Source organism: Lepidochelys kempii, chromosome 9 (genome assembly GCF_965140265.1).
Source record: "Lepidochelys kempii isolate rLepKem1 chromosome 9, rLepKem1.hap2, whole genome shotgun sequence".
NCBI lineage: Eukaryota > Metazoa > Chordata > Testudines > Cheloniidae > Lepidochelys > Lepidochelys kempii.
This window is the reverse complement of record NC_133264.1, coordinates 25,052,787-25,080,391: the sequence shown is the minus strand read 5'-3', so window position 1 is coordinate 25,080,391 and position 27,605 is coordinate 25,052,787. Positions and strand designations below refer to the sequence as shown.

The following is a 27,605-nucleotide window of genomic DNA, read 5'->3' as shown; positions in this document are numbered from 1 at the left end:
TGCTATGCTTTTTCTACAGAGGAAGTAAGTGCTGCTTCTGAACATGCCTCCCTCCAGGATTCCTAAAGCCATTAACTTACAAAGGTATAATGCCATCCTCCACTACTGCTCATAAGTTCCAGTTGCTAACCCCATTGTCTGGCGCTCTGCTGGTTCTCAGAGCCATAATTTACTACACGACAGACAACAAATTCATAATGAAAACTTACTAGCCCAAATACGTCTATTTATCCAACATTATCATGATAACATATTTTTCAAAAGACACTAAATACAATGTCCATTAGAATTACTTCAGCTTCTTTTAGGAAACTGTGTATGAATTTTAAAAGTATCTGGATAATTACCTCTATTCCACTATACAGCTTTTTTCTTCTCTCTTTCGTTTATAAAAGCTCAAGGGAACTCCCTCCCCCACCCGAAAAAAAAAGAATAAAGAATTTCGTGCCTGGCTTAATACAACAACAACAAAAGAAAGCTGTGATGGGGCGTGCATACCTGGCACTAGGCCAGAATGGGTTAACCCCACACTATCGGCAGAAGAAGTCCCACCCCTCACACCACACTGGGCATGCTCCAAGTGCTATGCTAGTATACAAGGGAGAAGCCCGGCTCAGTCTAGGCTGACTGCTGGAGAGGAAGGACCTTTGCTGGAGGCTCCAGCTGAAAAGCTGTCTCGGCCCATCCCTGCGGGACCCGGAGATCCTGAAATCTGGACCAGAGACCTGTTGCCATCAGAGTCCCAGGGAGTTACCTGTGCTGAGGAGCCCAGAGACCCCGATGCCCCAGTGACTACAGCTTCAGGAAGCTCGGTAGGAAGTGACCCAGAGAGGGTAAGTAAGTAGTATCTCCCACTCCTGTGAGGTCAGCGTGTTTTCTTGGGACTCCCCACTGACCCAGTGGTGGACCACTCTGCCACTGTTTGGGCCCTGGGTCGGGGCCCGGTGGAGTAGAGTGGGCCCGGGTCCCAATACCCAGGCTGCCACCCCCCTGGTGACAGCCCCCTGGGTATTGGCCACTAGGCCACACTGCCCTGTATCTGAGGGTGGCTATATTGATTCTGGCCACTAGGCTGCGCTGTCTTGTTTCTGGGGCTGCTATATGGACTCTGGCCGCTAGGCCACGCTGCCCTGTACCTGAGGGCTGCCGCTCAGACCCTGATCCTTGAATCTTAGTGTAGCGAGACCCAAGACAATTGGGTAGGCTGTAACCATGGTATCAGCATGCCCCCTGCCCACCCTGACAAGGGACGGGGTGTGCATACACCACCACAACTGCCAAAAGAAGGAATTTGCTAGAATATTTAATGTCATATGTGGATATGCCTCACAGACAAGTTGAGGAGAAGGAGAGATTCCATCAAAGCTGAGAACTTGATTATCAGAGCAGATCTTAACAGACAGATGGGAGAACACAGTAAGGAGTATGACAATCACCATGGAGGATGAGTTTTCGGAACCTGAAATGAAGATGGTGAGGATATCGTAGAGTTAGCCAGAGCCCAAGGACTGAGTGTTGTCCATACATACTTTGTAAAGAGGGAGAAGCACTTAATTACATACATGAACGGTGCCAACAGGTGCCAGATTGATTACTTTTTGACATGAGGAAGAGATCTAAAAAATGTGAGAGACTGTAAAGTGATCCCAGGAGAGCAGATTGTGGACCAACAAAGATTGCTTGTAATGGACTTTTGGTGATTATGTTAGTGGGAGACAAAAGATGAGTTGTGGATCAAAGGATAAAGTGGCAGGGGCTCCTGGAAGGTAATTTAGTCTGAGATTTAAGCATGAGGTTCTACAGAAGTTGGAGAATGACAAAACCGACCATGATGATACCAACAAAGTTTGGGGGGAAAATATCCGAACAAGTTACAGAAGGTGCACAAGTTACCTGTGGCTAGATGAAAGGAGTGTAATTTCATGGCAAAGAGACATGGTGATGGTCCAGCGATGTACATGTGGCAGGAAGGAAGAAAGAGGAAAGGTTTAAATGATGGCAGAAAGTGTGAATGGGGGAAAGTTATGAAGACTACAAGCTGGTAAAAAAATAATGGTGAAAAAGAGCATTGCAGAAGCTAATAGTCAGTCATGTAAAGCCTTATACACAAGACTACTTAAAGAGAAAAGATTAGCCAAGATAAGGCAAAGAAGTACAGAGCACTTAAGAGCTGTGACATGTGTCAAAGGTGAAAACGAAAGAGTGCTGGTGGAAATCTGCAAAATCACTAGGAAGTGGCAGAGATTTTATGAGAAGCTGCTCGATGTAGAGAATGTGAAGAAACTGTCGAGGGACGTGTCTGCAAGCAACAACCTCACAAGACCTATCAAAATGGTGGAGACAGTGGTAAAGATGATGAAATGTGGGAAGGCAGTGGGACCAGACAGTGTATCAGTTGAACCAGTCAGAGCATTAGGCCATGAGTAGGGCCCTACCAAATTCACGGTCCATTTTGGTCAATTTCATGGTCATAGGATTTTTTAAATCATAAATTTCATTTCAGCTATTTAAATCTGAAATGTCACGGTGTTATAATTTTAGGGGTCTTGACCCATAAAGGAGGTGGGGTCGCATGGCTATTGTAGGGGGGGCTGTGGGACTGCTACCCTTATTTCTGCAATACTGCTGATAGTGGCGCTGCCTTCAGAGCATCTGGAGAACAGCAGCTGCTGCCTGGGAGCCCAGCTCTGAAAGCAGCCCAGAAGTAAGGGCAGCAACACTGTGACCTCTCCCAAAATAACCTTGTGACCCCCCTGCAACTCCCTTTTGGGTCAGGACCCCCAATCTGAGAAACACTGGTCTTCCTGCATGAAATCTATATAGTAGAGGGGAAAAGCACACAAAAGACCAGATTTCACGGTCCATGATGCGTTTTTCATGGCCATGAATTTGGTAGGGCCCTAGCCATGAGGGAGTAATGTTGATGACTAACTTTTTCAGCTTACTTCCCTATACTGGACAAATGCTTGACAAGTGAAGGAAAAGCACATTGGTCCCAATCTTCAAGCGTAAAGGAGATGTGAAGAATGTAGCAATTATTGACGCATCAAGTTAATGATCCACATCATGAAAAGGCTGGAAAGAATTATTGAGAAAAGACTTCAGGAGAAGCTGGAGTAAGCAACAGTCAGTTCAGGCTTAAGCCAGGAAAGTCAACAATGGATGCAGTGTTTGCACTCTGAATACTGCAGGAGAAGCATAGGTAGAAATGCCAAAAATTACACTTTGTGTTTGTGGATTTAGAGAAGGCTTATAACAGCTCCTACAGAATTGCTGTGGTGGTGCCCATGGTTGCACAATCAGCTGAAGACATATGTTCAGACTAACATGGATATGTACTAGGGTGGCCAACAGTAGCGAGAAGCAGCAGTGGCTACAATGAGTCATTCACTGTGATGGTAGGTCCACATCAAGGATCAGCTTTAAACCCATTCCTATTTGTGATTGCAATGAACACCCTGACACAGGAGATTAGAGGAGAGGCTCCATGGAGCATGCTTTTTGCTGATGACATAATGTTGTGCTGTGAAGATAAATATGAATTGGAAAGGGACTAGAACTATGCAGAGCTGTTTTAGAAGAAAATGGCTTATTAATCAGCTGACAAAAGACAGAATACATGTGATGCTTCGTTGAGAGGGACAACGAAAAGCCACTAAAACTAGAGGGTACAGAGTTAAAGTCTGTGCAACAATTTAAATACCTCAATTCAGTGTTGAGCCATGATGGGAATGTGGATGCTCTGCAATAAGAATATGCCAAGTAAATTAGAGAGCAAAGTGTATAAGGTGATGATTAGGCCAGCCATGAGTATGGGCTGGAACGCTGGCCAATGAGGACAAGAGAAAAATAACTACTTCACACTGACAAAATGAAAATGCTTGGGTGGATGCTGGGTAAGACAAGAGCTGATAGGCTAGGTAATGAAATGGTACAAGACATGATGAAGGTAGCCCCCCACACGGAAAAGCTGAGGGAGTATCACTGAGACAGCTGGGTCATGTGAGGCAACAAGATGTGGGAAGTCCTAGAAAAAGGTGGCTTGAGACGCTGATGGAGGACATGAAGAAGGGTGGTGTCAGTTTGGAAGATGGACTTAAGAAGAAGACTTGAAGTCAAAGAACAAGAGCCACCCAACCCAACTGACAGGACAAAGTGAAGGCAAAGAAGAAGATGAAAACAACAAAAAAGAGAGGCCAAAAGAAGGAACTGCTAGTCTGAAATCCCGCCAAGGTGATGAAGAAAAAGGGGGGACTATCCAGAAAAAAGTTTATTACAGTGTCTCCTGCTTCTACAGCAGGCATTAAAGGCTACTAAAGCTCTTAAAGGCAGTACCTCTTTATCTTAAAATATATAGTGAGAATTGCTATTGTCGCACATATCCCAGTATCTTATGCTTCCCAAGTGTACATTATCAACTGCAGGGGTCAGGAAGGATTTATTTCCACGATGTACAGTGTTGCACAATTGTTTGTTTTTTTCCCCACCTTCAAAGGTCACTTCTGGAAGCACAGTGCTGCTGCAGTAGATGAACAAATGGTCTAATCAACTATTGCAGAGCCTGTGTTCTCCCAGTGTTTGTTCTTAACACATTCTAGTCTATCTCAGAATGCTATTACTGATGAGAAAATCTGAACATCGAGTTTCTAGAATGACTGAGATTCTTATAATTAAACTCAGATGGTCAAATTTATCCCTGGTGTAACTCCAGTGATTTTGATGTTATTAACTTTGAGTTTGACTTCAAACTCCACCAACTTAGTCTCAGAGATGTTTCACACAGAAACACCAGGTTATTGGGCTATGACAGATATTACTAAAAGCAACAGGAGGAAAGAGAACAATGGGGAAGACATGGAAAATGTTATTAGAGCCAATGTTAAGGTGAGCCATTTAATAAAGGGCCGCAGAGGAGAAACCAGCAGTGGCTATGCTTTGTCTGTATGAGACACTCATCTCAACAGCAAACATTACTTGTTAAGATTGCTAACAAATAAAATTTACCAAACAGGTGAAGAAGATAGTGAAGTAAAATATGAGCAAATTAATTTGCACATTCAGTGCCAAACTTAAAACTTAAGAGTAATGTCTGTCAGACTTTATAGAGCTTTACACCCAAACAAATAACATTAAAACTACCTTCAACGCATCGACAACCATCCTGCAACACCCGGGCATACATCTCCACTTTGGACTGAGATAGAAGTTGGTCTCCTGTCAGGTATGTATTGTGAGATGAAGCAATATAGTAGTTACAAAGGGGCTGATCCATATCCTGGTGGACTTCAGAATGCAAAGGGTTAAATATATCGCAAGCAGAACTGCGCATGAAGCTGGTGAAACCTTTGAACAAAAAGAAACAGTTTTTCAAGAGTGCAGTGTACCTGGACAGATTAACCTTAGTAGAATACACAGGTTGATAAAATAAATACAATTTATGCTAAAGCCTGTCAGTGTTAATCTGCCACCCAAGAATGGCTGTGTCATGTGGGATGAATCCACCATCCTGAGTATCTGAACTACCATCTATGGTTTGACTATTTCTTTTGCAAGTTCCTTCAGGCGAGGCCAAAGACCTATAGCATGGGGCACAGGTCACTTGCTGGAGGATTCTCTGCACCTTGAAGTCTTTGAGGACTTAAATAGCTCAGACATAAGTGAGAGGTTTATTGCAGGAATGGGTGGGTGAGATTCTGTGGCCTGCCTTGTGCAGGAGGTCAGACTTTATGATCATAATGGTCCCTTCTGACCTTAATGTCTATAAGTCTATGAGACCAAATTCATTGCTAGCATCAACAGGAGTTACACCTGCTAAAGTCAATGGGAGTTCTGACCATTTATGCCAGACAAGTCTATCATTTTCTCCTGGTCTCTACAGCATCACATGCACTGTTGTCTCTCAAGAAATATTAAACAAACTACAAAACAAACAAAACAGAACAATGTAGTAATATGTTTACAAATCCATGCCTACCAAAGCCAGCAGAGTTTGGACAGCAATGGCACTGAGCTAAGGGATTCATAAGACATCTATTAACAAAGAATAGCGGGAGCAGAAATTTGTATTCAAGTAGTAAATATGAAAGCTTAAATAATGAATGGCAGCAATATGGCAGACTAAGAAAAGCAGAGATCTGCAATCCCATTATCAAGTCAGTGTTCACATCATACATTTCCTTCATGCCCTTAAGGAGTATATGATGGAAATCTGTGTGTAAAAATTATTTGGGACCCTGGAGAGTTTCTCTGGGCCAAATCTGATGCACAGACTTAGGCAAGTACTGTATGCTAACACAGTCTCTTGCAGTTCAAACGAAAACATTCCAATAACAAACAGAACAAAACAGCTCATCATTGTTTCCATTAAAAGTTATAAAACTTCCTTTCTTCAAATTATTTGATAAGATTAAAAATTATTTATCTTAATCTAAACACCACTGCAAACAATCAGGTACTTTGTACCCAAACAATGCCTCGCTGTCATTAAAAACTGCCCTGCACAGATGCGACCCTCGGCAAACTGATATCTCCTGACTCCTTGGGATGCGTTGTGGAATGGGGGAAGGGATGTCAATTGCCTCTGCAGCCACATCCCTCTTTCCAAAGACCCGGGAGAGTGTTCCTGCAGGTTGGGGAACCATTTGGAGGAATGGGGAAATGACTGGGTTGGTGTAAGGGATGGAGTGGGAGCCTCGTGTTGGGGGTATGAGGCATCAAGGGGATGCACATTGTCTTTCTACTGGCCCAGTGAAGATTATGGACTAAGAGTGATATATCCTGGGTATCATAGGATGGTCATCGCCTGGAAATGAAACCAATCCCGTGCACCTGTGCCCAAACAGGTGTTTCCACTTAGCATAATTAAGGGCCATGGCAGCACCTGGGCCAGGTAAATAGGAGAGAGCTGGTGCATCAGGACTGCTTGAGTGCACAGACTGGAGAAGCAAAGGACAGGGGCAGGTGAGAGCTGCCTGGGAGACAGTCTGCAGGGAATGGTAAACTTTGCAGGCCCTCACTGGGCAGAGAGGCTAGTGCACTGACAGTCCTGAGCTAGAGAGGCTGACAGGGCTGAGAGCTAGGAGTCAACAGAAGGGCTAGTTTGCTGTCTGTCCTGAGCTAGGAGGCTGGAAAGGGCTGAGAGCTAGGAAGCTGTGGAGGGGCTAGCTGCCGGCCCTTGCTGAGCCACAGAGCCATGGCTAGAGAGGGCTGAAGGCTGAGAGCAGGAGAGGGTGATGCCTGCTGGCTCTCTGAGCCAGAAAACTGAAGCCTGGGAGTGAAGTGTGGTGAGAGATGTCAAAGTTGCACTGGAGAGCTGGAGCATGGTGAGAGATCCCATGGTGAGAGATGCTGAAGCTGTGCTTGGTGTATAGCATGTACCCTCTGGACTATGCTGGGGAATTTGGGACTGTGCTTATGGGATTTGTGTTATAGTTTATCTGCACAGGGCTTTCTCTCATGATAGATTAAGCTGCTAAGGCTATTTTTATTCGGAAAGACTATTTGGCCTAGTCCTGGGGACTCTGAAGGAGAAAATGAGGCAGGTGTGCCTGTTGTGCTCTAGCCTGTTGTGCAAGCAGCCCTATGATACTGGGATAATATTACCTCTTCCATGGAGCCTTCTTCACCAGTGGGATCCCTCTTTAAGAGAAATGTCGGGACAGCTGGAGCCAGAGTAAATGCCTGGCAGCTGCTCGGAAAGATATGGAGGCACAGGGCCTGCAAGGGGATAGGCCTGGCCTCCTGGAGATCCCCCAGAATTTTGTACTGGTAACCATTTCCATGTTGGAACCCACGCTAAATGCAACACTGCAGAAATATTCCAATAGGTCACAATAATGTGAAAACGACCTAAATCCAGCTCTGGCATAAGTGGACACGATTCCCATTTAAATTAATGAGAGCTACCACTTATACCAGGGATGAATTTGGCTCCGAGGTCTCTACCATATCCTGACAAGGAATCAGAGGGCTTGATTCTGATTTCATACCACCATGACTCCACTGCATCAGTTACTGATTTACACCAGTGTAACTTAGATCAGAATTGGGACTAGAGTTTAAATAGCTAACTTTAGAATATGGAATTTAAAATGTTTTAAAGGGACAAAGCAAACTATTAAGACTCTGAATGTAATTAAGTGTGAGGGGAGCGTTATTAAACCTAATAGGAATAGAAGTGTTTTCAAATGTTTAAAATGCCACAGTTTGTTGCTTTGTTTTGTTTTCTTAATTCTAGCCTAAGTGAATTTCCCAGAGTAACAGAACTTATGGCAGAACCATGAGGATAAATCCAGGCCTCCTGTTTCCTTGCTGTGGTTTAGCAAGAAGATGATTCTTATCCCTACAGAATCCAACAAGCAAATTAATCTGCTCATGGAAGTTACCTTCTGGGCTAATTAACCGACCGTAGCATTTAAATTATTTCAATCTAATTCTGAAAGATTTATTGATACATGCAGATCTGAATATGGTATTAAGTTGGTTTCAGAATTAATATACCACCTGCAGCCTTGTTTTTGCAAATGAAAGGAGCAAGTTTCTAAATCTTGTAAGAAAATATTCTGGGCCCTATTATGTTCCCTGCTGCCACTTACTCGAGTGTAAATTAATGGACCACTGTAGAGTGGTTTTACACTAGTGCAACAGCACCAGTTTTTTTTACATCAATGAAAATAGGTTATGGTATAAACAAACACAAATAATCAATTAGCAATAAGAACCAATACAAATTTGTTTGCACTCTTGTTTTAAGATGATATTGGAATCACTTGCAGTACAATTGTGGCTGGTAGTACAGTACTAGAACCCATTGTTCTCCCATTTTTCAACCCATAACTTATTAAAATACCCCCCAAACAATCATGTGGTTGAGCCTTCACATTAATCGGTTGTAGTCATCAGACATTAAAAGCCACATCAAGGAAAATGTTGTTAGAACTCTTCCACTCTACTGCAATGGAAATAAATTGAGAATCAAATACTTTACCTTCTATCCCCAGAACATTTTGCTCCTTGTTTTCTTCTGAAACTTCAAACTTCCTTATGATGTCAAGGCAATATTCTGTGGTCACATTATTCATCTGCACAAAAATGACAGCACTGGTATACATATTTTTTTCTAGTATGTGACCAACATGTCAAAATATACTTCAGGCCCCTGTGTCTGGCTGAAAATCTTGTGATCAAACACTGAACTCAGTCAACCATGAATAAAACTGGCAGTAACACTATTATAAATTACCTTTGTTTTTTTTCTGGGGTGGGAAAGGGGGAAAGAGGGGGTTGGTAACTCTCCACAAGCCTCATGCTCTTTATCTTTTAACTTTTAGGATGAACATGGTAGAGAATTGATAATCACAACTACACTGGTTGGTTTAAGAGCTGAAAATTTGCAGGAAAAGAGTCCTTAATAGTTCGAATTCCAATATTATAATAGTAAGTACAGAGAAAGGATTGATACTGATATTTTTAATGCAATTTACTTTTTAAAAAATCTGATTTTTTTCCTCACACTTGTTTTCGACAATTAACTTCACTGCTTTCAGCAGTTACTTGTGATACATAGGAGATGTGACCGGAGAATCAGGTTCAGAGATGAAAGTCTGGCCCTACTGAAGTCAGTTATCTCCTTTCTATAATGACAAGTAGCTGTTTTTCATACCCTAAACTTAACAGAAGTGAAGTGAAAAAATGATTAGGTTAGGCATATTTTTTCCACAAAAATGATACTATCATATTTCCATAAAGCTTCTCATTCTTCACCAAAGTTAGTTCAAACACTGGCTTTGCATAACTTCAAATTAAGACATCAATCATACTTCAAGTGAAAGACTCCAGGAAGATAGATGTTTTCTTTCTCAAATTGTACCTAGTCTGTATTAAATATTATTGCTTCAGGCAAAGGCAACAAGGCGGATTGCTCAGTGTTGCAGGTTATTTGCTATTCACGGTTCAGATTCAAAGAAATGTTCCCTTGGTGGCTTGTTGCTCTTCCTTCTCATTGACTGGAGGAATTTACTTTCTTTTGGCTGGCATTTCCAGTGACTTTACTACTTCTATAGCCTTGATTTGCTTTTCATCCTCCCTACCATTGTCTGTAGGTAAGCAGGCCCAAGTACCAACACTTACCTTTGTGGACATCTTTTGAGGAAGGTTGAGATCCTTGAGCGGAGCTCTTTAAGGGCCTAATTCTGCCAGGTGCTGAGCATCTTCCAAGAGATGGTGAAGGCCCTGATTCCCACTGACCACTTCTCAAGAAGCACTCAGCACCATGCAGCATAGGGCCAAAATGTGAAAGAAAGTGGAAGGGGGAAAAATCTTAATGTGCAAACAGTAAGTGTCATAATGGGAGGGAAACAGATAGTGATATTAGTAGATATAACATAAGATCGGCCATACTGGGTCAAACCAAAGGTCCATCTAGCCCAGTATCCTGTCTTCTGACAGTGGCCAATGCCAGGTGTCCCAGAGGGAAGGAACAGAACAGGTAATCATCAAGTGATCCATTCCCTGACTCCCATTCCCAGGTTCTTGCAAACAGAGGTTAGGGACACGAACTCAATATGGGCAGAAGTGAATTATCCTAGCTAGTGAGAAGTTCAAAAAATGTCACTAACTGAGAGGAAGGGACAGAGTCTCATCTACTATCCCCAGACTTATGTGCACTATTTAAAACTAGCAGTAACTTGGGAAACATTCATATCTGTAGCAGTAATGGAGCCTGTAATATTGCTGGGCTGCACACACAAATGAGCAGGTCTGAAAAGACTTACTCGTATGCTTAACTCTATGCACTGTAAACAGCCCCCATCAAGGAGTTATCCACAGTGCATAAACTTAAGCACGTGCAGAAGTCTTTACAGGATCAGGACCAGAGAGAAGCCACATCTGATGTTTCTGCTGTCAGTTACACCAACTTTATGCTAGGAAAATCAATTAACTGCCATACAGTTACTCCAGTGACTGAAGTGAGAGCAGAATCACTGTCAATATTTGCCACTTCATCAATCCTGTAATACTAAAGTACTTTCTGTTCAGAGTCAGGAAGGTACTGCAGTTACAGCAGATACCTAAGGATGTTGAGATTCTAGTGATACACTGAAAGAGATATTAATCCTGATGTTTGCTTTGACACTGTTTCTTTGGATCTCATTTGAAAAGAACTTTGGCTATTGAAATGCAAATTGTCAAGCAAAATGAGATGCCATTATCTCCAGGCCTGTCTCTCAGAGGTTTACACGTCTTCACTCAACCACAAAAAGTAGTTCTCTAATGAGGTTTTCTGGCAACTTTTTAATGCACACAAATGCAACCGCATAAAAGTTTTCCTGGCAGAATTTGATCCTTAGTTTGCACTAGGAATCATTTCATCTTACACTGCTGTGTTGTTGTTTTTTTAAGTCCAAATAACGATGGGACAATGAAGTTTCCCCTGGCAACACAGTCCGCGCCGCTTCCCGCAGCTCCCATTGGCCGGGAACGGTGAACCACAGCCACAGGGAGCTGCGGGCAGCCATGCCTGCAGACAGTCAATGTAAATAAACTGTCTCACAGCCTGCCAGTGGATTACCCTGATGGGCCACGTGCAGTCCATGGGCTGCAGGTTGCCCACCACTGATCTATGCTCTCTGTATGTCTCTATAAAACACTGAAGAGATACCACAGTCACTTTGAGCTCTTCCCTTCAGACACTAATGATATTGGTCTCTCTTTTCGCTATTATGATACTACTTCTGACTCCCAGATATTGCATAGAAATCAGAAGGTGAGTCAGTGTATCACATCCCCACTCAGCAAATGTTCCTGGGCCTCCTGGATTTTTACAGATTTCATGGCTGCGATGGCTTTGCAAACATCTTCAAAAGCAGAAGTTATCCAGGGTTATTCTGCACCACCCATTGTTTCACATGTTATGTGATACATTTGTGGTAAAAATGGATGGTAAGACGTTCACACCATTAATGCATGATGCATATCTTTGTCAATAAGGCTATAAGACACCTCTTCTAAGGACCATAGGCATTTGTGGCAAGCTGTGCTAAGCCTAAAAGCACAGCTAGACCATCCAGACTGCCGCATGTCACTAGTGATGTCCCTATTTGCCAGTATTGGCTCCAATTCAAGAAAGCACTTAAATATGTGCTTAAGTCCATATGCAAGACCATGCTTAAGCATACGCTTGAGTTCTATTGATTGCTATGGGATTTAAGCCTGTGCTTTAGTGTTATTGTGACGAACATATTTTCCTTAATGGAGACCATTGTTTGGGACTGCCACATGCTATCGTAATACAATCAGAAGTGTGGCCCCATTGTGCCAGGTGCTGTTCAAATCCAGTGTAAAAGACAGTCCCTGCCTTGAAGAGTTTACAATCTAAATAGACAAGAGAGGCAGACAAAATGGACAAACGCAAACGAATATCAAACAAAATATATGCAAAAACTGAAGCAGAAAACACAGCCAGAATGCGGAATTATTAAAGTGAGGGAGACTTCTGCTGAGGGTCTCTCTCTCTGCCATCATCATCATCAATTGAGTAGATGAAAAACTTGTCAGGTTGCAATAGAAGACAGGCTGTCTGACCATGTGTGTAAAGTGTATTCAGTCTCCTTCTGCACAGACGTGCCTTCTACACCATTAGCAGGGTTTCAACATTCCTGTGTCTTTGCCTTTGCCAGTTTTAGGTGAGCACTCAGTACCCTAGAGGAAGCAGGCACATTTATCTTTGCTTTACTGGGATGCATTAAATAGAATAATTGGCCAGTGTTTCTGAGAGCTGCAAGAATAAGAGTTATGCACCAGAAGTAGCATATGGTTTAGTGGCTCTTCCTTACCATGACTTTTAATGCTAAAAAGTAGAAGACTTGGTATTTCTAAGAATTTTCACTTCAACTTTCATGCCAAGATGCCAGCAGAGAAGGAGGTTTAACAGGTTTTGAACAGTAGCTCCAAGATTTTAAGCTGAAGTTAATAATTTTGTCATAATATGACCATCCTGCTTCTGTCAGCCCAACCCCTCACAATTGGTCCTTCTCAGCTACAGCACAGAATCTTTGAACTGTGTTCCTAAAAACTGCTCAGGTTTCTCAGTGCTTCAGAAGAAGCAGGGTGAGCACTGGGTACATTTGTTCGCGGTGCTCCTCATGTCTGAGAGAGACCAGCTGCACATGTCTGAGCAATTTCTTTTCTGTGGAAGACAAAGAATGGGAAATGGAGTGTGACACGTGAAGACAACAACTGGTGAGCATCTTGGCGGCTGTGACCCATAAGCTGAGAACTGCTGCTCTCAGCTAATGGAAAGAAACATGAAAATAGTGGATGACTTGCAGGTTCTTATAGCTAAATCTTTCAAACAAACCTCAATACAAATACCAAACATCGCTAGTATACTGAAATAACTATACACTGTAATCATAGGACAGCTCATCTATCATCTATCAGCTCATATCTCTCTCCCTCCAAATGTTATAGAGAGCACAGGGGATGGCTCAGTTTGTTTCTTAGAAAATTTTATTTATAACTCCAAGCTAAACCTGCATCATGAGAAGCCTACTAGAATTACACAGGATAATAGAAATGAGAACACTTCACTGGAGAAAATAACTGATTATCCAAGCTCAAGTAGAGGCTGCTCTTTGATTGTAAAGGCTATTCCTAGCAGAGCCTTCTTCAGCACAACCTGTTGAGAATTAACTTTTTCATCATTTTCACAGGCTTCTTGATGTCTGTATGGCAGCGTTTGCATGTGTAATAGGAATGAAAATGTCTAATCTAAGCAAAGGTTACAGCTGTTAAGGGACAGGAGTCCCTTCACTTGTGCTCTTTTAACTTTAACTTGAGAGAGATGACACAGATTCTCACTTCTAATTAAAATTTACTTTAATTAAATTGTAAAATGCCTTTTACATGAACGGTAATGTTTGAATATAGGCATATATGGATACATCAGTTACTGAATATGCTAATTAATACTGGAACGTAAATCTTTTGAATGTAGGAATTTATACGCTGCTGATGAAAGACTGATTTTGATGCAGACATTTTTCTTTCAAAAAACCAACCCTCTACAGGTTCAGCAAGATGTTGTTTTTTGAGTATTTGAATGAGTCATCTGTTGGCCTAAAATAAAGTGTCACAAAAACTCATCAAGAAGTGACACTATCCCTGGCTTGCAGAGGAGAGAGTGGAAGGAGGATGTCACAGTCCCTCTGGGTAGGATGTTAGAAAACTCCACCACCCAACAATCAAATGTTAGCAAAGCAGCAATAGAGCGATGAGTAAGGCTCCATGTTTGTCACCCACGTCACAGATTCCGTGACTTTCCATGACCTTTGTGACTTCTGCAGCAGCCCATGCGGCTGGCCCGGGAGCCGTCTGAGCAGCCCCTGGACCAGTCACACCGGCTGTTACTGGGGCAGTCTCGGACTCCCCCACACCCAGGCAGCAGGAGTTTGGGTGTAGGGGGACTCAGGGCTGGGGATTGGGATGCAATGCGGTGCTTACTGGGGGGCTCCCCAGAAGGGCAACAGGAACTCCCCTACCTCAGCTCCGAGCTCTACATGCTGCCTCTGCCTGCAGGCGCCACCCCTGTGGCTCCCATTGGCCTCGCTTCCCAGCCAATGGGATCTGCTGTCCACACACTAAAGATAACTTTCATACACCAGCATCTTAATTTGTTATATGTATGACTGTAGCTCCTAGGTCTCCAAGCCCAGGATTAGGACTTCACTGTGCTAGATGCAGTACAAACAAAGAACTAAAAGACAGCCCTTGTCCCAGAGAGCTTACAGTCTATCCATATTTAAGCAAGTAAGTAAAAGTAGCCTGATTTTCAGAGGTGCTCAGCACCTGCAGCTCTTATAGTCTTCACTCTGAGTTGCTCAGTACAACAATCAAGCCTAAATGTGGATTTCGGTGCCTACATTCAAACAATTCTGTCATAGTCTCTGACCTGAAGAGCTCAAATACAGAGGTTTGTGCATGTTGTATAGCTTATCTCTAATATTTTTTAAACAAAAAGATACCAGTGCCCTAGCTGGTAAAGGCAGTGAAAATGTTGCCTGTTACAAGAAGAGAACTGCTGAGTACTAAACCAAAATTTATACACAAAGAAAAGCCTTGTAAGTACTAAGCCAAAACAAATTTCACAATCTCTTCAAAAATCTTTTTAAAAAAGAAGCCCTGTACAAAGAACATGGATTTTTAACAGAAAAAGTTGTTATAAAGATATATATTTCTAGGCACACTGCCTAACCCCACTCTGACATAGTCAAGTCAGAATTCAAAACAGGAGATTGTCATAATGTAATACTCCAATAATATTAATTCTGATATATTGCTCATTACTTCACTTCACTTTAGGGATGAACAAAAGATTATATTAAAACTACAATAAAGAAAACACTAATCAATTGTCAGTAGTGATAGCTTGAAGTGAGTCCACTTTATTAACTTCCTGTATAAGTAGCTTGAACATTGTAAATTTTTATTAATTTGTAAATATTTAAGTCTTGCTTTTTAAAGGTACAGTAGCTGTTATTTATTGTTTTTAAAGTGACCTAGAGGCTCCTAGGTTGAGGATAAAATTCAATAAACGTATGGGATTTAATTTAAGTTTAAATGAAAAGATGTTGCATCAAAAACTCATTTTAACACAAACTACTGAACTAAAACTAGACAGGCAAATCAGATATGGAAAGTCACAGACTTTAGCTTTTTCTTCATCCTACATTATTTTGTTAAAAACCAAGTAATTGTTTCTACTTTAAAATGTAATCTGTATTGTCCTCACTCACTTTCTAACACGCTTTTCAAACCTTTTGTTTATTAAAGGTCAGATTCTGCCACCCTTACTCATATTGCACCCTCCTTTCAACATAAACAAGAAACTTTCTAAAGGCAAGAGAAGTTATAAGATACAACATTACAGCACTAAAATGCACTGCTTGTTGGATTACTAACATTAAATGTAAATTTATTATCTGGAAGTCAGTATAAGCCAGTGTGGTTATTTACCTAATATGCCACTTTTCCCCCATAAAAGATCAAAAAGCTCCTGCTTTCCAAAAGCATTTGATTGTACAGTAACTCCTCACTTAAAGTCCTCCCACTTAATGTTGTTTCAAAGTTACGTCACTGCTCAATTAGGGAACATGTTCATTTAAAGTTGCACAATGCTGCCTTATAACATCGTCTGGCTGCCTGCTCTGTCCACTGCATGTAAGATTTTGTGGAAGAGCAGCGACTTTACAAGGGAGCATTGCACAAGTTCCTCTTCTCCGCCTCCGCCTCCTCCCCCTCCCTCCCAGCACTTCCCTCACTGCCAAACAGCTGTTTGGAGGCGCTTAGGATTTCTGGGAGGGAGGGGAAAGAGCGGGGAAGCACCACGTCTCCACTCCTCCTCCTCCCTCCCAGAAAGTCCTAAGCCTGCCAAACTGCTGTTTGGCAGCGCTTAGGACTTTCTGGGGGTGCGGAAGGAGCAGGGATGCGGCGTGCTCCAGAGAGGTGGTGGAGTAGGGGTGGGAAAAAGTTGGCCTGGAGTGGAGCGGGGATGGGAAAAGGCAGGCCTGAAGCATCCCCCAACAAAGTCAGCACCTGTTCTTCTCCGCGTAAGCTGCCACTGCTGCTGCAAAGGTGCTTCCTAGCATCCATGCCTGCAGTGGGCTGTGTCTGTGTGGGGTAAGTGTGGGGCACTTCCCAACCACAGTACTGTACAGTATATAATGCCTTTTGTCTGCCCCCAAAAAATTTCCTTGGAACCTAACCCCCCGCATTTACATTAAATCTTATGGGAAAACTGGATTCGTTTAACATCGTTTCACTTAAAGTTGCATTTTGCAGGAACATAACTACAATGTTAAGTGAGGAGTTACTGTACTACAGTATTTAATCAGATTCATTTTGTCTTAGCATCTCCATTCCAAATCTTTCATTTTTAGCATTTGCTAGTGTTTACAGCCTGGACAAAGTAAGAGCTAACATTGGTCGCACACTTTTGTTGTGTGTTAAAACAAGACCATCAGCTAAATTTATTATTCTCTTACCTTTTGTTCCATCTTCAGAAACTGAGCAAATTCTTCAACAGTGAGATGATCTTTCTTATCACTGTAGCTCAAAAGCAACAAGTAGAGATCGCGTCGTAATGACATCATCTTGTAAAACACAGAGAATTCTTCAAATGTTAGGGTTCCCTGATTCTCATCTGTGTCAGCTTCCTGAGGAGCAAGAACACCCAAGTAAGTGTGCTGGGTAGGTATATGATGAATTCAGGGAATGGAGCAGAATAGAACATACGTATAAGAAAAGATACACTTTCAATACACTTCAAGCCACATGAACCCACTCATCCTCAACAACGCTAGCAAGCACTTGCTAATGTTACAACAAAATTTAAAGGATTCTTATTGGATTTCTTGGTGGAAATTAAATTAAGTAAAACGACAAAATCTCAATGAAAAGGCAAATTCTGTCTTTAGATTTCATTGTATTAAATTATTTCATGAGAAGGACTCACATTGGGCCAGATTCTGATCTCAGTTACACTGGTGTAAATCTAGAGTGATCTATTGATTCAATGGAGTCACACTGGATAGCATCAGAATCTCGCCCACTGACTTCATCGAAAGGCAGAATCAGACATTTATAAATGTTCTGTATTATATTACAATGCTAAAGAGATGTCAACATGATAAATTGCAACAATTGTTTAATCCCATTGCCAGCACAGTGTATGTGAACAGGATTAAGTCTGCAACAACAGCTACATTCCATGCAGAAAAATATCTCCACAGTCTTGATTGCTGTTTTAGTTTGTCCTCAGAGCTATTGTTAGAGAAGAAAACAGTACTTACTGTATTATTATTACTGCTTTTTACTTTGAGCATCTGCCTAATAGGATTTGCTTTGGATTTACAAAACATTTGACAGCAGTTTTATAATTTATTTTCTCTTTGATGTAGGTCTCTCCAGTAACCCAAACTCAAGAAAGACTCCTTTCACTGCTGAGTTTTAGATTGTAAGCAGCTCAAGAAAAGTGAAAGGAAGTTTTAACATCATAGATGGTTTAGTTTCCTATGTGCATCCATGAATAACACCTCTCATTCACAGCATTGCATATTGTTTTTCTTTATGCACTTTCTTTACATTTCAGTTAACCCAGGCCTTATGTCCTGATCCTGCATCAAGATCTGCAAATGAAGATGCCTGCAGCCATGCAGAGTCCTATTAAAGATAGTGCCTCCTTAACTTCTCTGTACAGGGCTCTCCTTTCTGTACAGAGTTCTTCCCAATGTTGATTTGCCCTGAATTCCCTCAGGGTGGGTTCTTCTGTCCAACAGTTTACCCAATAAAATGTGAACACAAATTCTCACAACAGCCTGCATCTCATCTAGGGTTGCCAATTCTGGTTGGACGTATTCCTGGAGGTTTCCTCACATGACATAATATTTAATTGAATATTAATCTTTAATTCCTGGAGACTCCAGGACAAAACTGGAGGGTTGGCAATGCTAATCTCACCACCAATCCTTTTTGTTCTGGGGTCAGCTTTTCCTTCCTCCACCCACTCTCACACTTGCCAGAGTGGAGCTGCTGATCAGCCAGCCTGTAACTACAGTGAACAGTAGCCCCAGTTGTCCAGTTTGGAACTACACCTTCCATTTTCACTTTCCCTTTGAACAAAGTATTCCATTTACCATTTGTTTTAAACACATTTCTAGGATATGAATATCACTGTACTCTATATAAGTAAACACCAAGATGAAAAATACAGCCTCATAATTCCATGGTTCTACACCCCTCTTTCCTTATAGACCAGTTGTCTCCTAGATGCTCTTGCTCTGTAATATATAATCCTCCATATTCAGGGGTGCTGGGAAAATGAAACTATACTGGGGTTAGCTTTCCCAGACTACGTCTGATGGCAAATTTGAAATCTTCTAGTCAGGATATCAGTCGATTCCCTGTAGTCCGCTTCTGGTGTCCTCACTCATGAATGCCTCATAGCAAGATTTACCTGGATCACATACATCTAATATTTCCTGGATTCTGGATAGCAGGTTATCTGTCTGGCATAGTTTTACTATTTAAGTCTACATAACAAAAGGAAGGGGCACATCTTCAGTGGTGCAAGTGAAAACTGGGAACAGGTAGCACAGAGCCCAACTCTGTCAGGAGAAATCATTTAGGACAGGTTTCTAGCTGCTTTGTATCATCAGAGCAGCACAAAGCTGCCTGATCCAGGACTAAGAATTTGGCACAGTGTCTATCCTTTATCATGCATGAATCTGGTAATAATGGAAGTCCACTGGACCCCTTGCATGAGTGAGGATGATTCGAGAAATAAGGGCTATCCGCCTGGTCCTCAAGCCAGTCTAACAACAGGATAAGCTTTCAAAATGTCATTCTTTCTTCAACAGCAAGGGTTCTGACCATTTCTGCAACATCTATGATATGAACCCAGATAAAGGCTGGCAGCAACAAAGGAAAAAAATTCAACTTGTTTTTGTCAAATCAAAATAATAGATGGTTCTGGGTTATAAAAAGGTTGCCTGTTAATGAGATCATGTTACATCCCTAGATATTTCTTTTCCATTTGAAAGTGAACTAAAAGGCTTTTTGCCTGTCAATACATGACTTCACAATTCTCTGTTTCTCTTGCAGATGCAGCATTAGTAATAGCTAAGGAATCACAGGGAGCTGCATTCATTACACCAGTGGTTCTCAACTGTGGGTCAGGACTTCAAAGTGGGTTATAACCCCATTTTAATGACATTACCAGGAATGGCTTAGACTTGCTGGGGCTCAGAGCCCAAGCCAAAGCCCGAGGGATTCAGCCCTGGATGGCAGGGATCAGGTTACAGGCTCCCTGGCTGGGGCTGAGGCCATTGGGCTTCAGGTTTTGAGCCCTTCCGCACCTGAGGCAGTGGGGCTCAGGCTTTGGCTTTGTCCCCCCTCCCTACCTTCCTCCCCGCCACCCTCCACCTGGGGCAGTGGGATTTGAGCGGGCTCAGGCTTCGGTCCCCCCTCCTGGGGTCATGTAGTAATTTTTGTTGTCAGAAGGGGGGTCGCAGTGCAATGAAGTTTGAGAACCCCTGTATTATACTATGTTAGGAGTTAGCATTGCTGTCATCTAAATCCATAAATTCAGATCTTAGCACATAAGTGAAAAAGGAAATGATTTTTAGCTACAAGGTAAGAAATAAGATTTGTTTGCTCATTTTAAAGTCTACACATACCCCAAACAAGATTTATGATTTGGGGGCAAAATTCAGTGTAATTTTTCTCTACATCTGCTAGCTAGTCCATACTATTCCCAGGCTTTGCACAGCCATGGAGCGTACTCTGCATTCCAAATCTTACAGCTGTGCCATGCTGACTGTACCCCAGAAGGCTATGCACATTTGTAAAGGGTTCTAGGATCTTTAAAAAACTTCTGTTTTGTGCAGTGGTCTAGGTTTTGGCCCATAATCTTGGTTTTTGCATTTTGTTTTGCTCATGGTGCACCCAATACATCTTTAGCATCTTTCATTTCCAATGGTGTAAATATTAGGGATGGTCAAACAATGATGAATATATTCTCAGAAAATTTCAAAGTGAAAAAAAAAATTAGTTTTGCTAACTTTAATTTAAAAACAGAAGTTTCTGCAAAAATTGTCATTTCCTTCAAAAAGTCATTTTTCATTTAACATTTTTCTATGAAAAAAATTTCAACCACTTCCGCATTAGGTAGCAGCTCCACTTTGCATTTACACTAGGGTAAGAGCAAAATTAGATACAGAATGATGAGAACAAATAGTGCCCAAAACTGTGTGTCCTTTCTACAATTTGTGTATGTTGGGCCCTTCAGCATGAGGTATATATATCTATATGAAGTTAAAAGTGATACAGTGCAAACAACATGCTCCAAGAGAAATTCCATGGGCTAGAAGAGAGGACAGGTAACTTAGAAGTTCCAACTCCTGGGTTCTATTTCTGGCTTCCCAAATGAATGCTCCATGCTGCCCCCTAGTCATTCTAGTGTCCGATGGGTTCACTGTGTGACCCTGGACAAATTACTTGACCTCCTAGCACTTTATTTTGTCCATCTGTAAAATGCAAATAATATTTACCTACCTCACAGGTGTTTGTGAGGCAACTTAATTCATTAAGGGCTAGATAATCCTCTAGTTCAAACAGGAATCCAGAGAGGTCCTGTATTATACAGGAGGTCAGACTAGATGACCACAATGGTACTTTCTGGCCTTATAATCTATGAATCATGGCACCTATGTCACAGCTCTGCACAGAATGTTCTGGGACTTACGCATTGGGGAGACTGTGCCTCAGGCAGGCAAAATCTCTGGCTGGACTCCTCTGGGCATGTGTGTTGAATGCAATCTGCACTCCATGCATTAGAAAGGAGCAGACTGTCCCCCTGCACCATGATCCCACCTCCTCTTGCCCCTTTCAACTCCCTTTTCGGGCTCTTGCTCCCCTTACTCACTACACATGGGTTTTCTCTTACGGTTAATGAGACACTGGTTTTTGGAAGACAGGCGAGGAGGTGGAGTAATGTTGAAAACCTAATTGAAGACTTCATTCTGTCACGCGTATTCACATTCAGAAGTACTTTAATACATAAGTAGGATCATTGATTTCCAATAAACCACTTATGAAATGGCATACGGTGGGGGACACATACCTCAAAATAATAAAACTTTTCTATCAAGACTGTAATTAATCAGCTGTGAAAATTCCTGGCATGGAGGCTTTTGCCCAATGTCAGCAACCTAGCTAGAGCTAAAGGGTGAAATCACATAGTACAGTGTTCTCTCCTTCTCTTCACTTATATAACAACAATGAAATGGAACTGTTTGCTCATTAATCTTTAAAAATACCCACTTTTGTCAGTGACCTCAAGCTTTTCCCCGAGAAGGCAATATGTATTTACAAACAAAATATTGCACTGTGTGAAAAGTACACTGACCTGGAACATCTGTCGCACCTTTCTGCGGGGCAGATTGACATTCAGTTTATGCATCAATTGGTGGATCTCTTCAATATTCAAAAAGCCATCTCCGTTCTTATCAGCTTCCTCAAAGGTCTGTTTCACCCAAGTGCAAATATATTAAGGAAAGGTTAAACTACTTAAAATTAATGTTTTTATCTTGGAGAATTACAAAGGGTCAGGTTCCTCCAGCCTTGCCATATATGACATATGCCAATCAGTCCCTCAGTATAAGTAACGGTGGCAAAATTTGTCCCAAAGTGACAGAATATGGCCCATAGTTTGCATCAAAAAGTGTCCACTTCCACACTCTGGGATAAATTCATCCCTGGTGTCATTTCTCTGGAGTCAATAAACCAGATGCTGATCTCACAGCATCAGTGTACACATTAGTGTAACTCTCTTGATTTTCACAGTTATTCCAGATTTACACTGGTATAACTGGGATCAGAATTATGATGTCACGGGAACCACACCAGGGATGTGTTTGACTCATGATTTGTACCACCAGGAGTCTTGCTCAATGGGCATGTGTATCAGTGACAAAATTCATCTAGTGCTAGAGCATGGAATAAAGATGTCACACAGTGAAATTAGTCTAAACAGATAACTGCAAGACTGCAATTTCAATAAGACCCTTATTAAAAAATTAACAGCTCTTGTTTTTCCATCCTCTCTCTCCTCTAAGTTTAAGCTTTTGTTTTTTCATGCTGCTATTTCACCTTTATATTTTTAATTCTTCTGAAAGCTTCTTCTCCATTCCACCATCACATTCTTAACCATAATCCCATCTCCTTAGGTCTCTTCTCCCCTCTAATCATGTTTCCTTCACCCTCTACATATTTCCTTTCTCTTTCATTCCCACCCTTTCCTCCCCATCCCACCTCACCGTCACTGCAGAGTACAGAGGGAGTCAGACATACTTGGGGAAAATAAGCTGAACCATCCTACGTCCACATGTAATCTATATGCGATGTGGAGTTCAGGGCGGGAGGGTGCTCCCTGACACACAATCCCCATCTTGGTGCTACTATAGGCTGGTGTGGAGCATCCTAGACCTTATAGCCTAGTGCCTAGCTGGCACAATTTGTTCATCAATCTAGGTATTAGGCAACAGGCAAGTGCTGTCCACTTTAGCAGATACACAGGGCAGATGTGTTCTCTGACTGCAGGCTTCCTTACATCCATGGGGACGTCCATCCTACAGACCTAACAAGGTTCCAGGGTCGGAGTTCCCTTAACCTACAGCAAGTCCTTTTGAAAAGTATGGAAATGCATATTCTGTGCCTTTGGCCCCAGCTGCTTCTGTGACCCTGTGAGTTTCCTAAACTTTACAGAACTCCCCTTCCACTCCCTGACCACTGACTTTAATAGATGTAGGACCATTTGAGATAAAAATATTTAGGAATTGCTTGAGCCATCCCAGTGTTGGGTACAACTGTTCTATACCTGCAGCACTAGGCAAGAATGTTTCAAGAGGCAGAATTACACTCTGATCACTAAAATAACACTCTGATCATTAAAATGGCTCTTCATAATTACAGCACGAGCTTCAAAGACAACATTTACTACATTTTAAATGATAATGCAAGATAATTCAGTAGGAGAAGTGATTCCTTCATTTAAATGCAAGAGATAGGATGGGGTCAGTGTACAAATGCAAATTCCATTTATAATTCCTAAAAGCTTTGGGGAGCATTAAAAATTTGTTAACAAAGTTGAAGGTGGCTTTACCTTGAATAAGGACTTCACGGCTGAGCACATTAGGCCAAAACCTGACCACTATGCTGAAGCCAAACACACAGATTTGACTCAGGGGTTCTCCACAAGGGGTTGGCTCTAGGTCACACGTTAAACTTTTCTGCAGCCACTCCTGCAGCCCTTTGTTCTATACCTCCCAAGGAGGTTTTAGCCAAGACCACCGGCTTACACCACTTCTCCTGACTTCACTGGAAGCTTTCTGTTGCTCTTTTGTGGACCCCAGTAATGTAATCCTTAATCTCTGCAACTCTCCCCAAGAACAGACTCATCATGATAAAAAGTTTGGCCAAATTTAGCTTCCTTAAAAAGAAAAATGATAGAACAATGCTTTGTGATGATAATTTCACAAAGGTAGTTTTCCTTTGGTTTATACAGTTATTCTGGATTTACACTCGTGTAATTGAAAAGGAAATTAAAATCTGGCCATCTGTATTTATTTGACTCAAAAGTAATAACGTACAAACTCTCCGATGTTTCAGACATGGCCTATTCCTCCTCCCATAGAGGCAAAGTCCACTCCAATCCAAAATCTTATAAAATAGTTAAGCACCAAATCCAGCTCTCCTGATGGTTAGCCCTTATCCTAGCAGGAATTTCATTGTATTTTGAATATTTAAAAATAGTGCCAACTTCTGACAGAATTTTTTTTGTCTGAGTCCATAACACTTTCCCCCTTTGCCTCTCTTGTGTCTGATTTTAGCTGTTATTCCAGTAGTGTATGTTTAATTCTCAGACACCCCATTGACTTTCTCTGTCACTCTCTCTCTCCCCTGCTACTCCCAACCACTTATTCTCAATTACCTTTCTCCAGCTTACAGGTCCCCCGCTCTCTCTAGCTGCAAGCTTCTACCCTCTTTGGGGATAAATCTACACCTTTGTGGCTTCCATTACAGTCTCAGTCAAGATGGAACTGTAACAGGGTCATTTCATTCTGCAATCTCCCAGCTTTTTCTCTTGCTTAGTCTCATTTAAATCTCTGTTCTTTGCTAATACACTTATTCTTAGGTGTACTATAAACTATCTCAGTGCTGTTATAGTGAAGTAAAGTCTGAGTCTTCAGCTAACCTCAGAGGCTGGTGTATGCATTGAAGGCAGTGAATTTAATAATTTGTGTGTGTGTCCAGCAAGAGGAACTAGACCCTACTGAGAGACGTCTCGGGGAAACTTGAGAACTGGGGTTCACTGATTGTTACCTGCCAGGCAAGATTTGGATGGACAGATTTCTGAGGGGTTGGCTGGCAAGGCAAACAGGCGGGTGTGTCAGGGATCTGACACACAGTATAACAGCAGCAAACCTCTCACTTGCTGAGGCAGAGAGGCAATGCAGTGGCTTACAGTTCTGGGTTTCCTGAGCAGAACACCATATCCCTAATCCTGTCCTGGACAAAGCTAGGAATGAGGGGCATGGAAGGGACTGCTGGCCACATTACAACTGCAGTGTAGCCCAGACCAGCACCATGCACAAGTCACTAGGAGTAGAATAATGTGTACCAGCAGGGAGTGGGGGTTGTGCATAGAGTCTTCTGCTAAATCAGAGAGAGTATGAAAGCTTATGCTCAAATAAATTGGTTAGTTTCTAAGGTGCCACAAGTACTCCTTTTCTTTATGTGAATAATTAGCATGCAGACCACACACACTGAATACTAGTGTACACACTGTAAACCCTTCAAAATGATTCCTGTTTGTGGAAGACCAGCAGAGCAGCCTGTGTGTAACATTTCAGAAGGGCCCAACCCGGGGCAGCCAAATCCATCCAGCTCTCCTGCTACCATCTGAGGAATGTGCCTATGCAAAGCACGACGCAGAATTTGGACCTATCTATCTGCAATTCACAGATTTACACAGTTCCTTTTATTGATTAGGACATTCATTAAGTCACTTTAATGTTTGTAATTATCTGTCCTAAACCCAGTGTACAGTGTAGACCTTGCTGCACTGGCCCCAAAACTAAAGCACACCAAAGTAACTTTTCTGTGTATTGTTAACAAATCAAAAACAAATCTATTGGGGCAGTTTTAAACAAGTGGAGTGACCCTGCTACTGGAATTTTTACCAGATAATAAAATAGCTTTGAACTACAGAGCCATATTGTGTATTTTGATAGAAAAAGACAGTCATTATGAAAATTATGCAACATTTTGCACCTAATTTTATGTGTAACCACCACCAAATCAGAACACTGAAAGTGAGCAAAAATGTGGACCTTATTGGCCTTGATTGACCAAGGTACTTAAGCATGTGCAAAACTTTAAGATCAAGTAGTTTGTTTGCTTCCATGAACTATTTGCATGCATAAAGTTAGTCATGTGCTTAAGTGTTTCCCTGAATTGGGGGTGTCGTGATCACAGCTTAAATACCTGCATAAACTCAAAACACTTAAATATAAAATATAAAAGCCTAATTCAATGCTCTTTGAAGTCAAGGGGAGTCCTCCCACTGACTTTAAGAGGCTTTGGATCAGACGCTAAATCCTCACTTCTTTCTACTAGACTTTCACCACTACCACGCACTCCTGCACTCATGCCCCACCTTATTATCTTCTTTTATAACCAGCTCAAAAATTAATAATATGAAACAAAAAACCCTGGAGCTAGCAAAATGCATGTCACACTGAAGCAACCCTGCTTGCATTAGACTGTCAACTCTCTGAGGCAGGGACCTTGTCTTACAACATGTCTTTGAAGAGCCATTGAGACCAATGGCACTACGCAAATAATAAATTATAATAATATTCATATGAGTAACCAAGTAGGATTGGACCTTTTGTCCTTCCTTTGTTTATCCAACTTACTCCTATAAACAAAGTGCAAAGCAAACAAGGAAAGATGGTTTAAACTAGGGTTTTGGGGTGGTTATTTTTTAATTAAAAACAAACAAACAAAATGAAGTGATTGTATTTTTGTTTGACAAATTTTTGCAAACATTTTCATTCCTGAGAAAGGGATAGAGCACTAAAATAATGAGACTGTGTGAAGGGAAAAAAATTCTAACTTTTTAAATTTATTTTCCATTGGAAAAAAAGTCCAAGTGTTACTTTGCATAATTTTCTCTCACTTACAGAAAGTGTTAATTTTAAAAGTGAAGCTTACTTTCTTTCACTTTTTAACTTTTTAAAAAACTTTTCCTCCATTTTTCTAGAGGAAAAGGAGAGGAAAAAAGTATAAAACTAAGAGGTAGACATTTTCCACATGAAAAAAAATTAAAAATGTTGTCTTTTTTCTCAAACATTTGTTGTTTTGAAATATTTTTGGAAAATGAAAGATTTCTTAGTTAGTGAAGTCACTTTTTTAACAAGAAAACCCAAAACATTTAATCAAAAACATTGAGAAACAGCTCCACTGTGACTATCAACCTTCAAATAAAGGGTAATGATGTCAGCTGTGTACATTTTACCATCACCTGTACATTTCTGTCTTTTATTGGTTTAATGTTATTTGAATGCAGTTTTCTGTGATTTATCATCAGTTGACCCTTCCACTCCGCACCCGTTTCCCTCCATCCTTCCCCAGCTGGTAGCCTCAATCTCCACAATCTCCTAGATGTCTCATTGTGATTTAAAGTTAACATAGTCTTTCCCCCAAAACGAAACCCTCTCCACTCCTGTAAGATGTGAGCATCTGCTGAGATGTGCTGAGTACCCTCAATGCAGGCTGATCATGTTGAGAGCCTCTCACGAGTTTCAATCAATCCCTAACTTTGTATGAAGATGAAAATAAAGATCAGTTTCCATGATGGCAATTTCAATTGCTGATTTTAGGAAATGAAAATCTTTTCAAAAATTATTATACAAAGCCAGTGGGGAGATTTAAAAATATTCTTAATTTGTAACAATAATTTTACAAACCAATGACCTGATTTA

The 27,605-nt window shown here is 41.5% G+C and overlaps 1 protein-coding gene across 5 annotated transcripts in view; it reads right to left on the bottom strand.

Annotated features, from left to right (window-relative positions):
* Positions 1-27,605, bottom strand: part of PLCH1 (phospholipase C eta 1) — a 163,049-nt gene that overhangs the window by 44,711 nt on the left and 90,733 nt on the right. For 4 of the 5 annotated variants that reach the window (XM_073359624.1, XM_073359623.1, XM_073359625.1 and 1 more), the window contains 4 exons: positions 21,965-22,094; positions 17,043-17,213; positions 8,987-9,080; positions 5,140-5,343 (listed from right to left, as the gene is read on the bottom strand). In XM_073359624.1, the coding sequence (XP_073215725.1) occupies positions 5,140-5,343; positions 8,987-9,080; positions 17,043-17,213; positions 21,965-22,094 (599 nt within the window). Of the gene's footprint in view, positions 1-5,139; positions 5,344-8,986; positions 9,081-10,128; positions 10,418-17,042; positions 17,214-21,964; positions 22,095-27,605 lie in introns of those variants that run through there. The other variant, XM_073359627.1, reaches the window with a different exon arrangement.